This window comes from Podarcis raffonei, chromosome 3, assembly GCF_027172205.1.
Source record: "Podarcis raffonei isolate rPodRaf1 chromosome 3, rPodRaf1.pri, whole genome shotgun sequence".
Lineage (NCBI taxonomy): Eukaryota > Metazoa > Chordata > Lepidosauria > Squamata > Lacertidae > Podarcis > Podarcis raffonei.
Window position 1 is genome coordinate 30759772 of NC_070604.1, and position 12348 is coordinate 30772119.

Here is a 12348-nt window from a genome sequence, read left to right on the forward strand (position 1 = left end):
AAACAAGCCTCCCTTAGACAAAGGCGAAAAGAACTTCAGTTTCTTTTCAGTGTGGCCTGTCTTTATGTAACTTCTAATCTTCTTCATTCCAGGCTGCCCTCTCCTGAGTGTTGGCTGAATTAAGTTGCTTGGTTGGGAAAGGTAGCCGGAGGTGGGGGGAAGGTTTCTTCTTTGGTCCAGGAGCAGCTGTCTTCTCTTCATAGGCTTGTGGAGCTAAAGGGGAGGCTGTGCTGAGGAGGGATAGGTGAACGGGTGGAGAAGGCTGGCTATGTTAGGGGTAGAGTCAGAGAGACCCCCCCTGCTTGCGAGCAACGGTCCTCACTTGACGCCTTGGTCACTTCCTTGCAGCTTGGAAGCTGGCAGATTAAGAAGAAAATGCACAATACTTACGAGCCCCAAATATCTGAGTTAAAATGCTTTTCTGGTGGCTACAGTCAATGTTGTAAGGCGTCTCTCCAGCTTTATTGGGCCTGTAAAGCAGTCTACCGTCTTTAGGATTTCTCAAAAGCAGTTCTGCAAGCCTACGGCTTCTCCCACGAATAGCAATATGAAGTGGGGTGTCTCCTTTCTGTAACAACAGCAAAAGAGAATGGGTGAGGATGTAGCTATTGTGGAGTAGATCACTTACTTACTCAAAAGCTGCCCTGACAAGTTCCCTTCACTGCCATCCCATATCCCCCTAGAACAGGACCTTCCCTTAGTTTTTTCGCTCTCTAAATAACCCGTCTCTTCACTTTGCAAATTCTGTTTCTGTAAAAGAAAAATCCAGGGTTAGGGTTAATTTTACTGAATTATTCTGACAGGTCCTTCTTCTTTACAAGCATGTGTAAAATTAGTTATCTACCTCAATATCATTTTCAACTGCCTTCATTTAATAGAGGACTACGTGCCCTAAACAGTTTGGTGAAAGCATTAGGAACAATAAATTAAAATAAATACAGTGGTTATCAACTAGAGTTTACCTTGTCTACAGCAGAAACTTTAGCTCCTTTGTCAAGCAGAAGCTCAACTATTTCAATATTTCTCATCTTGGTGGCCTTTATAAGAGGTGTTTCTCCATCCTAAAAGCAAAAGTAAAATGGTATTTTGTGAATGCCTTCAAAACAGACAGGCACAACAGGCCTTCTGGCAGCAATGAATTTTGAATTCTGGAACACCTGCATATTTTATGGCCAAAAAAAAATAAATAAGTACCCACCACCAGCCTAGAAGTTTGGGGTAATTTTAATTGTAACATAAATTTTTGTTTGTCCTTGGGGTCAAATCTGGTAGCCCAGGTTGTTGTTTTTCAAGGCAGATACTCAGTATTACATAATGAAGTTCAGTTATTCCTCAATACATTTACAGAGCAATCTTAACTAGAGGAAACTGGTGTAACTTGGCTTGGCATAACTTACACCAGCATAAAGGTAAATGTAAAGAGACCCCTGACCATTAGGTACAGTCATGACCGATTCTGGGGTTGCGGCACTCATCTCGCTTTATTGGCCGAGGGAGCCGTCATACAGCTTCAGGGTCACGTGGCCAGCATGACTAAGCCGCTTCTGGCGAACCAGAGCAGCGCACGGAAACGCCATTTACCTTCCCGCCGGAGTGGTACCTTTTTATCTACTTGCACTTTGATGTGCTTTTGAACTGCTAGGTTGGCAGGAACAGGGACCGAGCAATGGGAGCTCACCCCGTCGTGGGGATTCGAACCGCCGACCTTCTGATCAGCAAGTCCTAGGCTCTGTGGTTTAACCCACAGCACCACCCGCATCATACATTACTACTATTCTAAATGCTGTTTGGAAGTCTCTGCAAGGGTCTAGGCCCCAGGTTGTGAGGACTGGGCCCTAGGTTGAATGACCAATCTGAACAGGATTTGGAATAGGTTTAAGTCTCTCCTTGCTGGGTCCAGTCCCACCCCTTTTGGGAGAGATTATGCTGGTGTAAGTAATGCAGGCTTAAATTCTGCTGGCTGAGCCCTGGCCAAGCTGGGATGAGGGATTTATTCCAGCATAGTTCTGGCTGAGCCTCTGGTGATCCAAGAAAGCCCAAGACCCTCTAAATCCAAGCTATCTTATCCCAGCAGATATTGGATTTGGATTGTGCTGTTAAGCATTCCCTTGAACACAAATTTGGTATGGTGTTTTCCCCATGCAATGAATTATTTCCTTTGCTGATGTTCTAATTTGCAATGGTAGTTATTGTTAATTAACACAAAGTAAAGCATTTCTCATTAAATTTATTTATGGGAAAGCATCTCAGAAGGAAAATTAGCTTAAGTATGTGCATATAGCCTCCGCTCAAATTGCATTTCAGTTAAGATATTGATTTTCTATTTTTTTAAAGGTGCTGGGAAATGCTGGTGATATGTATTTTTAATGTGCTCCGCAGGCTTTCTGAATATAGTTTTAAAAGGAAATTTCAAGCACAGAAAAGCAAATATGAACAAACTAGAATTGTACTCAAGTACTCTCTCCTCACATTTAGGGAAGACAACATTTTTAACAAAAATGCCATATTCCGCAACACAGGGAAGACCGAAAAAGCATTGTTGAAAAATAAACCGTATCTTGAAGATCAAAGCCATTACATGGTATATTTACCTTTGTACATATTTCAGTGTCTGGGTTGCACTGCAAGATATCTCTAACCATGGTAGCATTTCCTTTTTCAACAGCCCAGTATAAAGCAGTTTTATTATCCTACAAATAAACAACATATTTGAAAAGCACTTTAAATGCAGTCAAACTAACTTCACAAACCACGTATTATGCAGGTTATATTCAACACTATATAGCAAAGTGATAAAATTCAGAATGGAAAAAGGAAACTGACATTGGGGTGTTTTTTAAAAAAAAGTAAGTTACATATCAGTGTTTGGCTAAAATTAGGATTATAGTATTTCAAAAAAGTTCTTCAACACATGGCATTCAGAAACCACTTCACAAAAAGCTGGCATACACAATATATTTAATTGAAAGGGATGGAGAATCTTCTCTAAACACTATATTACAACCAAATCTAGAAATCTAGGGTGTGCCTTGGGAAGAAGAAGAATCTTCTGCTGGTATTTGCTTTTAGGAACAGTACTGGATGTATAATGAATTGCATAAGATTTCCGTATTTATTTATTTTTTTAAAAAAGTAGCTCAGCGTCATCATATCAACAAAGCAACTGCAATGTGTACTGCATCACCTCTGAACTGTAGGTTCAGGAAACTCCTTGCAACAGTTGTACTTAAGAAATATTTTTACTACAGTGAAAAGCTGAAATATTCTGATTTCACAGTCCGGCCTGACAGTTGATTATGTACTCAGCATCAGCTGCTGTTCTGATCCACCGAGAAATAGCAGCTACTGTCAGAAGCTGTACTGAGCACCTGTCATTTTGCAGGCTTCTGAGCTCTCGATTCAATCCCCCTTCCATGACTAAAAGCAACAGCAGATTTTTGGTTAACCAGTTTATATAAAGGTGGTAGGCAAGGGCTCACTGACTCACTGAATTAGACTCACTAGCAAGTGCCTAAAACTAAGATGGATGCAGTGCTCCCAAGGAGTAGAATAGGGCATGGATGTTCTGTATGATCAAAACAAATATACCTACTTTACATACCTACTTTAAGAGACAGTAAGTATAGAATGCCAAGGAACAAAATGTTTGTCTTTATGTGTCATGTTAAAGTGCACTGTTCTTTCCAGTTGCAAATACAGTAGGAAATCAAGTGGTTTTCAAGATGCCATCTAGAAATGTGCTTCCCGTCTCCAAGGGATGCTTTTGGAAATGATATATTACAAGAGCATTTTTCAAAATCCTGAACTCACGCAGAATTACTTACCTGCCCTCTAATGTCTATATCTGCATACTTATGAAGCAAGGCTCTCACAATTTCAACATGACCGCCTCGGACAGCCCCAATCAGCACAGTATCTCCACTCTGCAATGAGGACAAAACACAGTCAGATGTCTTAAAGCACTTCCAAAATAGCTTTTTATGTTATAAGTATTTTTAAAAATAATGAATGTATATATACACATTATCAAAACCCTTACTTACCCTGTCAGGAATATTCACGTAGGTTCCTGCATCTAAGAGGTCCTGCACAATTTCAGTATGTCCTTCCTTTGCGGCAATCATCAAAGCTGTGTTTCCATCTTTATCTGTTAAGTTGACATTTGGATTCCTTTTCAGGATTTCTTTTACTGAATCTGTGAAACCACCTTTTACTGCTACTATAAGTGCAGTCATGGAATTCTGGAGAGGGGAAGAGATAGAAAACACACAATATATTAGTGGCGGTATGAGACTAACTGGTCAATACAGGAGGAGATTTTTTCCCTCCGCTTCTGAAGTTCATCTTATTTCAGTAGCATTAACTTCAAACACACCATTACATTCCACTATTACTTTTACGCCAAAAGCAATTCTACATTTTCAGGTAACAGCAGTAAGGAAAAATCCCCCAGAGCCAGGAAAATCTGCACCCCAGACTTTATATTCACAGACCTTAGAATCCAATACAACAGGTTTCTTTCAAGCCCAATAGCAGCACAACAAATGGGTTTCTGGCATGGGCAACACAGCTCAGGAGATAATGATTAATTATTTTCTCCTCAACTATGACTCCTTCCTGAAATTGCAAAATAATAGCTAATAAAAGACTTTTTAAAATCCTAACTGTATGGGTTTGAGAATTTGCTGTGATTGTCAGAGCTGCAGAGGAAAATGTCTCCACATCACAATTAAGCCTGAAGAAAGCCCTCAATTGGGCAGGAGAAGGATAGGATGGTATGGTCATCAGGGTAGTCCTCAGTGGGCACATGAGTGTCTTCGGATGCCAGGCTGGCAACCCCAGCACTAAACCATCTGGACTAACAGACACCATGATCCTATCTTCTTTAAACACTATCTACTGCTTTATTATTAGAATAATATTTAAAGTACTCACAGCTCCTTCTTGATCAACATCCGCTCCCATATGCAGCAAATACTTCACACATTCCAGATGACCTTTTCTTGCAGCCCAGATCAGCGGAGTAGTCCCATACTGTAGAATATATTTTGAACATATGAGACACATTCCAGCTTTGTTTTGAAAGCAGAACAACTCCCTCAGTTTGTGAGTGGGCAGGAGAAGAAAGATGTCAAGTAAGTAGGTAGAATTTCAAGCGGAAGACATGAAAATAACATTTTAGGATAATGCCAGAACATAACAGAAGACCTCGCTAATACAGAAATGTGAAAAGGAAGTTAAAAGAGTTACTAAGTTGGCAACATTCCCAAAGCGGTGCAGGGAGACCCCCTCAATGGTAAGGGGGGAAAGGCAAAGTATAGGTATAGTAGAGCTGAGAAGTGCTATTGGCATATATTGTGGATTCAGAGTGAGGTAAAATCACAGCTAATTCAATAAAGAGAGGATGGGAATATCATGAAAGATTATATAGTACACCTAGAGGTCAGCATCTGCTAGTCCTTAGGAGGCCATAACCAACAGTCTCACTCTATTAACAGTTTATGTACTATCATTGGGCAGAGTTTGGACAATATACAGCCTGTGAGCTCTTGTAAGGAGTCTTAAAAATTATTTCATTTGATATTTTAAATGTTTTAGCGACTAGAAGAGTATTCCCCAACCTGGTGCCTTCAAGTTCTTACTGGATTCCAACTCTCATCAGTCCCAGACACCATGACCAATGGTCAGGGACAAGACAAGTTGTAGCCTAAAACCTATGGAGGGCACAAGACTGGAGAAGCCTGCACTAGAATGCTGTTGAATGATCGCTCAGAGCACCCCAATGGAAATATGAATAGGTAAGCATGCATAGGATTTCAGGCAAAGTGGGTTAAAAAACTTCTAACTAAGAACATCCTCGTGAATTAAGATGAAGTCTAAACATAAATTCCTCTCAAATCCCATGTAGTGAAGCAGAGCTTTGGATACTGTCTTAACAGTCTTAACAATTTTAACTTATTATGGTAACGAGGTAAGCTTTTACCGGAAAGAAAGAAAACTCCTACCTTGTCAGAGCAGTTGACCTTAGCTCCATGATGCAGTAAAAGTTGTACTATACGAGAGTGGCCTCGTCCTGCTGCCCAAATTATTGGATAGACACTGTATTGCTTTGAGGAGAAAAGGTTTGAAAGTTGTAAGAACCCCAAGATTTAAAGGGCAATATCAAGCAGTGCCCAATGTGACTTCTCCTTCCCCTTCCCCTTCTCCTCCCCACACCCAACGCAGCTCCCTGCAATCTGCAATGGAGGGATGGAGGACCTCTCAGAATAGATTGGGAGGGTGAAGAGAGAGGTAGGGGAAGTCTCACTGTATGAATAGAAGTATTTTCAGGCAAAGCTGGATTTCACCCAAGGTACCTGATTCCTATACAGTGGTACCTCTAGTTACGAACTTAATTTGTTCTGGACGTCCGTTCTTAACCTGAAACTGTTCTTAACTAAAGGTGTGCTTTCGCTAATGGGGCCTCTTACTGCCACTACGCCACCGGCACACGATTTCCGTTCTCATCCTGGGGCAAAGTTCTCAATCTGAGGTAACTCTTCCAGGTTAGCGGAGTTTGTAACCTGAAGTGTTTGTAACCTGAGGCGTTTGTAACTCGAGGTACCACTGTACAAAGTTCTGACAATAATAAGAATTACAAAATTCTATACAGTGGTACCTCGGGTTAAGTACAAGTAATTTGTTCCGGAGGTCCATTCTTAACCTGAAACTGTTCTTAACCTGAAGCACCACTTCAGCTAATGGGGCCTCCCGCTGCCGCTGCACAATTTCTGTTCTCATCCTGAAGCAAAGTTCTTAACCCGAGGTACTATTTCTGGGTTAGCGGAGTCTGTAACCTGAAGCGTATGTAATCTGAAGTGTATGTAACCCGAGGTACCACTCTACTGCAATACTACCTAAATGTTAATAGTGAAACCTCAAGAAAGCATATAGCATTATAACTCGATGGATAAAACAACTGAAAAAATAAAGTTATTCTTCTTTTGGAAGGACAAACAGTAAGACCAATTTCAAGCATGACTGTGATATATACCAGAAGACGGATTGAACCAGAAGACTGATGCATGGAAGCAGGCTGTGGCAAGGTAGCTGGAAACAGCTCCAATTCCCACACTCCACTAGCTCTGACACAGCTGTGTTTACACCCAGCTATGCCAGAGAGGATGAGGCTTGGCCTGAAGGTGCTGACTCCCCTCCCTACTGCATCCAACAGGTGGGACAGGGGAGGAAACATCAGCAGAGATAGCAGGACAGGCAGCGGCAGGAACAAAAGGAGCTTTGAGTACTAGCACCACCAACCTCAGAGGCAGCAGAGAAAGCTTAGGCAAGGTAGACTTAATATAAAGGTAAAGGTAAAGGGACCCCTGACCATTAGGTCCAGTCGTGACTGACTCTGGGGTTGCGGCGCTCATCTTGCTTTATTGGCCGAGGGAGCCGGCGTACAGCTTCCGGGTCATCTGGCCAGCACGACTAAGCCGCTTCTGGCAAACCAGAGCAGCACACGGAAACGCCGTTTACCTTCCCGCCGGAGTGGTACCTATTTATCTATTTGCACTTTGACGTGCTTTCAAACTGCTAGGAGGGAGCAGAAGCATGGACCGAGCAGGAGCAGGGACCGAGCAACAGGAGCTCACCCCGTCGCAGGGATTCGAACCGCCGACTTTCTGATCGGCAAGTCCTAGGCTCTGTGGTTTAACCCACAGCGCCACCCGCGTCCCTTAGACTTAATATAGGAACTGATAAAAAGGAGGAATGTACCAGTATGTAAAGTAGCAGCACAGCCCTGGACACTTGAGTGTCTCTGAGTGGAGAGAAATGTGTCTGTAAAACACAGTGTAGAAATTAAAACTGTAATACTGAGCCTCAAAGGGGCCTGTATGATGAGAAGAGACTCAGAATGCATCTACCAAAGGATTCAGAATCTCAGCAGGTCTCCTCCAAAAAATCTGAATAGACTTGGGACTCTGAAAAGATCCTTACACACTACTGCATCCTGCTTTAAAATAAGACACGGGGTTTTGCTTGTGCAGTCAGTACTTAATCTGTATTAGGATAAAAATCAAGGCACCACAGAACTAGCTGAATACATATTTTGGTACAGTTGTTATGTACATCCCATGCCATTTGTTGCATACAGCTGGTTGTGCATCAATAGAGATAAATCAGGGTCAATGTTTTATTTTTTTCTAAGTATTTCAGGTGGTTTAAAGGTGCTCCATGCAAAATGTTAAGTTTATACAAATTGTCAGTGAGTAGTCCTAGGCCAAAAAACTAAAAGGAGAACTTTAAATTCAACTTCTAGTTGCTCAATATGCATCCAAACCACAAGCTAATAATGGCAAATTACTCTACTGCAGATTCTTCCCCTACTATCCCCACTGCAAATAGAAACAAAGATGGAAAAAACTTACCAGGCCAGTGATGTTGGGGTTTGCTCCCCTTTCAAGAAGCAGTTCAGCTGCTTCAGTACGGCCTTTGTAGCATGCCCACATAAGGGCGTTCCATCCACCCTAACACAGGAAATCAATACATGGACCATTTTAAAATCTATTTTCAGCATTTGCATAAAAGATTATGTTTCACAGTCGTTAGCCCAGTTCTCTGGTGCAAACAGCATGCTACTGAGCAATGAAATCAAGGAGTATTAATCCATCTAAACTACTTTTAGCTGAAAATTCCTATTATTTGCTCTAGTTCAGGGGTGTGGAAACGGTGGCCCTCCAGATGTGGCTAAACTCTCAGCAGCACTTCAGACATTGTTGGACTACAACTCCCATCATGCATAAGAATTACAAAGGTTACCAGAATTTTGATAAATTTTCAAAAGAACAAACTCTGAGGCACCTGCTAGGATGCAGCTATGCTGCTCACCTGACCTCTCTCAGGCCGAGTTGCTTCTGCATATTGGGAGGGGGAGCTGGCAGCATGGTCAGCACAGTGCAAATGCCAATCTGCTTTACTTGTTGGCATGTTTACACCACACCAGCCAGAGGGAGGTCTGGCGAGTGGCACAACCCCAGCATGCTGTCTGCTACTAGAAGTACAGCTTAATAAAAAAAAAGGTCTACACCATTTTGATGAACTAAAAAAGTTATTTGTTTATTACACGCCCTTCACCCTAAGGTCCCATATGCCATACCATGTCTCGATGTTCCATGTTCACATTGCAATTAAGTAGCTCTGACACAATGGCAGCATGTCCCTCTTTAGCAGCTGAGATAAGAGCTGTCCAGTTATCCTAAAGTGAGAAAAAGGGAAAATTAACAGTTCAATAGCTAACTAAAACCAGAGATTATGCCAGTTGAAGTGAAGCGACTATACCTTGAAGCAATAGACTTCTTATCCCAGGACAGGGAAGGAAAATGTGGTGCCCTTGAGATGTTGTAATATAGACTACAACTCCCATCATCTCAGAACATCTGGAGGGTACCATTTGGGTAGCCGATTCATATGGGGTGTGGCAAGTGATAACATACACACTCTTGTCTGGACCTTTCGTGCTTACACGACTCCCAAGTCTAGCGCATGGGAGGGATTAACAAAAGAATTGCGTGGTCAAAACAGGACGTGCAGCAGGAGGAGGGAATAATACAGCAAGGAATTAGATCACCCATTCAATACTTACTGCATCTTCCAAGTTGCAGTTGGCACCTTTCTTTATCAATTCTTGGACAATTTCTAAGTTGCCTTGCTCAGCAGCTAGCATTAACGGAGTCTGACCATTCTGAAATTAAGTGAAACATGCAATTACATTGTCAGAAACTACTAAATTGTACAGATGGTCTTACAGGTAGAGTCTTATACAAGAATGCTGCTAATGTTTTATGTGTTGCTTCACAATGGCACACAAAGTGTAATTTTTAAAGAAACAAACAGAAATTGTAGTACAACTCCTGAAAACTTTATTAGAAAGCTGGGTCCATTGCTACAAGTTTTAGCAAACTGAAGGGGCACTGTTTACTGCTGCTTAATAAGCATCCTGCACTAATTATTTTCTTGTGTGCCCCCCCCCATATTATACTGTAAATGTCTGTTTTATCCAAAAAGAATTTCTGATCAAACATTCATTTTCATAAAGGATTTTTTGTTGTTGTTATACTGCAATAGAACATCACCCCACCTTGAAATTCTGGTGTTCTGATAGGCTTTTAAATCTATTTTTCCATGTGGGCACCTAACGGATTATTGACAAATTCATATGCATCACTTGGTATCTTTCCACCCGTTGACAATCAGCTGAACACTGTGAAGTACCTCTACTTAAAAGTAGCATTTATGAGATGAACTGTGGGGCTCAATCTGTGATGTTTGTTTCACATATCCAAGTCATCACGGTTGATGATTACAGAGTATGGACTATTGAGCAGCACGATTGCTTTAAGTGCCGTATTTTTCGCTCTATAACACGCACCCGACCATAACATGCACATAGTTTTTAGAGGAAAATCCGTAGGCATGCAACCCATAGGCATTCCCTCCATAACACACACAGACATTTCCCCTTACTTTCTAGGAGGAAAAAAGTGACTGTTATGGTGCAAAAAATACGGTAAATAAAACCATTCTACATGGATTTTGAATTTCTTACAGGAAATAAATTGTAGTACAAAAGTGTACTTTCTGAAAACAAATGGAATGGGAAATAAAATGGAAGAGTGTTTAGCCCTAATTATGCTGTTAAAGCGAACAGCAATGAAGAGAGGAAAATGGCTAAGGCGGAAACCCATCAACGGCAGGAACCTTTTTTTTTTCCTGTCATGGGCTACACTTCCCCAAGGATAATCTGCCAGGGGCTGCATGGTGGTAGTTATGTGAAACCAGAGCCAATTAATGGGGGAAGCCAGAAACAAAAAGGTGTCCTTAATTAATTAATCCAGAATAACGAAAGCCCTGCTTCAATTTCAACACAGAGATCTCGTATTAAAATACCCAATCCTCTGCAGGTCTACTCAGAAGTTAAGTCCACTGGGCTTAATGTAGTTTCTCTCAAATAAGATTACAGAGAGGTTTTTTATTATTATTTCTTTATACCACAGATCTCTACAGTTACTATGCTGGAAAACAAGTGAAAGCAATTCCTTTCTGTCTTAGCAGGCAGCTATACATATGCATCACAGAAACTCTATCAGAGAGTGGGGGGGAAAGATGTCTTTTCTTCAAGTTATACAACTAGGAAAAAAGTAAATAAACATCAATTTATTTTTATCAAATACAGTGGTGCCTCGCAAGACGAAAAGAATCCGTTCCGCGATTCTCTTCGTCTAGCGGTTTTTTCATCTTGCGAAGCAACCCCATTAGCAGCTAAGCGGATTAGCGCTATTAGCGATTTAGCGGCTTAGCGGCTATTAAAGGCTTAGCGGCTAAGCTGTTAAAAGGCTATTAACAGCTTAGCGGCTTTGAAAAAGGGGGGGAACCGGGGGGGAAAGGGCGAGACTCGCAAGACGTTTTCGTCTTGCGAAGCAAGCCCATAGGGAAATTCGTCTTGCGAAGCGCCTCCGAAACGGAAAACCCTTTTGTCTAGCGGGTTTTTCGTCTTGCGAGGCATTCGTCTTGCGGGGCACCACTGTAAAATTCTTTCTCTCCCCCCCCAAATTCATACCTCCACATTGTGGAACAACAAAGCAGCATATGTTTATTGATTATAAAAATGTATGTCTACAATATTTATTAAAATATTTATTACAAATTTATCTTACCTCATTCCTCTCATCCACATCTTTGCACTTCTCAAGAAGTGCCTTCAAAGCAGGAACATTTTCTTCTTCTACATATGTCACCAAACTCTGAGACACGAGACTCGCCATCTTTAGCCAAACTCCACAATGCTAGTTATCTATGTTAACAAGAAAAACAATTTTAATGTATCACATGAGGTTTTTGCACTGAGTGGAACAATACAATGACTGAAAACCTACTGCAAGAAACAATTTCTATTGTGCCAAAATTGTTCTGGGTGCTCCAAACAACAGAGGCAATACAGTCCTCACCCAGAAGATTTTAAAAGTTTGTGCATACATATGAGGTGGTAAGGAGTAGCCATGTCATCCTGAAGAGACGGAGAAACATGGGCATGAACTAATAGAGAGCAGAAGGGTCGCATAGAAGATTGTCCATGAAAAAGCAGAAAAACAGAGGCTGTGGTGGTTTGTGAAAAGCTTTGCTAAATTTAATACTTAAATATTAGCCCACCATTGTAGAGTTGGCTTCTGGGTGTTCTGTCTGGCACTTATTCCGCTTGAAATAAAACATTTAAAATGCATTTTTAATGCAGAAAGATTTCAACAGAAAATAGATTGGTAGCTGTTGTTTAACTGAATTACTAAAAGTTTAGTCATCTATTTGGTACAA

The 12348-nt window shown here is 41.3% G+C and overlaps 1 protein-coding gene across 9 annotated transcripts in view; it reads right to left on the reverse strand.

Moving 5' to 3' along the window:
• Positions 1–12348, reverse strand: part of KIDINS220 (kinase D interacting substrate 220) — a 65565-nt gene that overhangs the window by 40433 nt on the left and 12784 nt on the right. For all 9 annotated transcript variants that reach the window (XM_053380948.1, XM_053380949.1, XM_053380947.1 and 6 more), the window contains exons 2-12: positions 11697–11833; positions 9626–9724; positions 9140–9238; positions 8412–8510; positions 6006–6107; positions 4936–5034; positions 4044–4241; positions 3825–3923; positions 2592–2690; positions 963–1061; positions 391–568 (exon numbers count right to left, since the gene is read on the reverse strand). In XM_053380948.1, coding sequence (XP_053236923.1) covers positions 391–568; positions 963–1061; positions 2592–2690; positions 3825–3923; positions 4044–4241; positions 4936–5034; positions 6006–6107; positions 8412–8510; positions 9140–9238; positions 9626–9724; positions 11697–11804 — 1279 coding nt within the window. In that variant the 5' untranslated portion in view covers positions 11805–11833. The remainder of the gene's footprint in view (positions 1–390; positions 569–962; positions 1062–2591; positions 2691–3824; positions 3924–4043; positions 4242–4935; positions 5035–6005; positions 6108–8411; positions 8511–9139; positions 9239–9625; positions 9725–11696; positions 11834–12348) is intronic.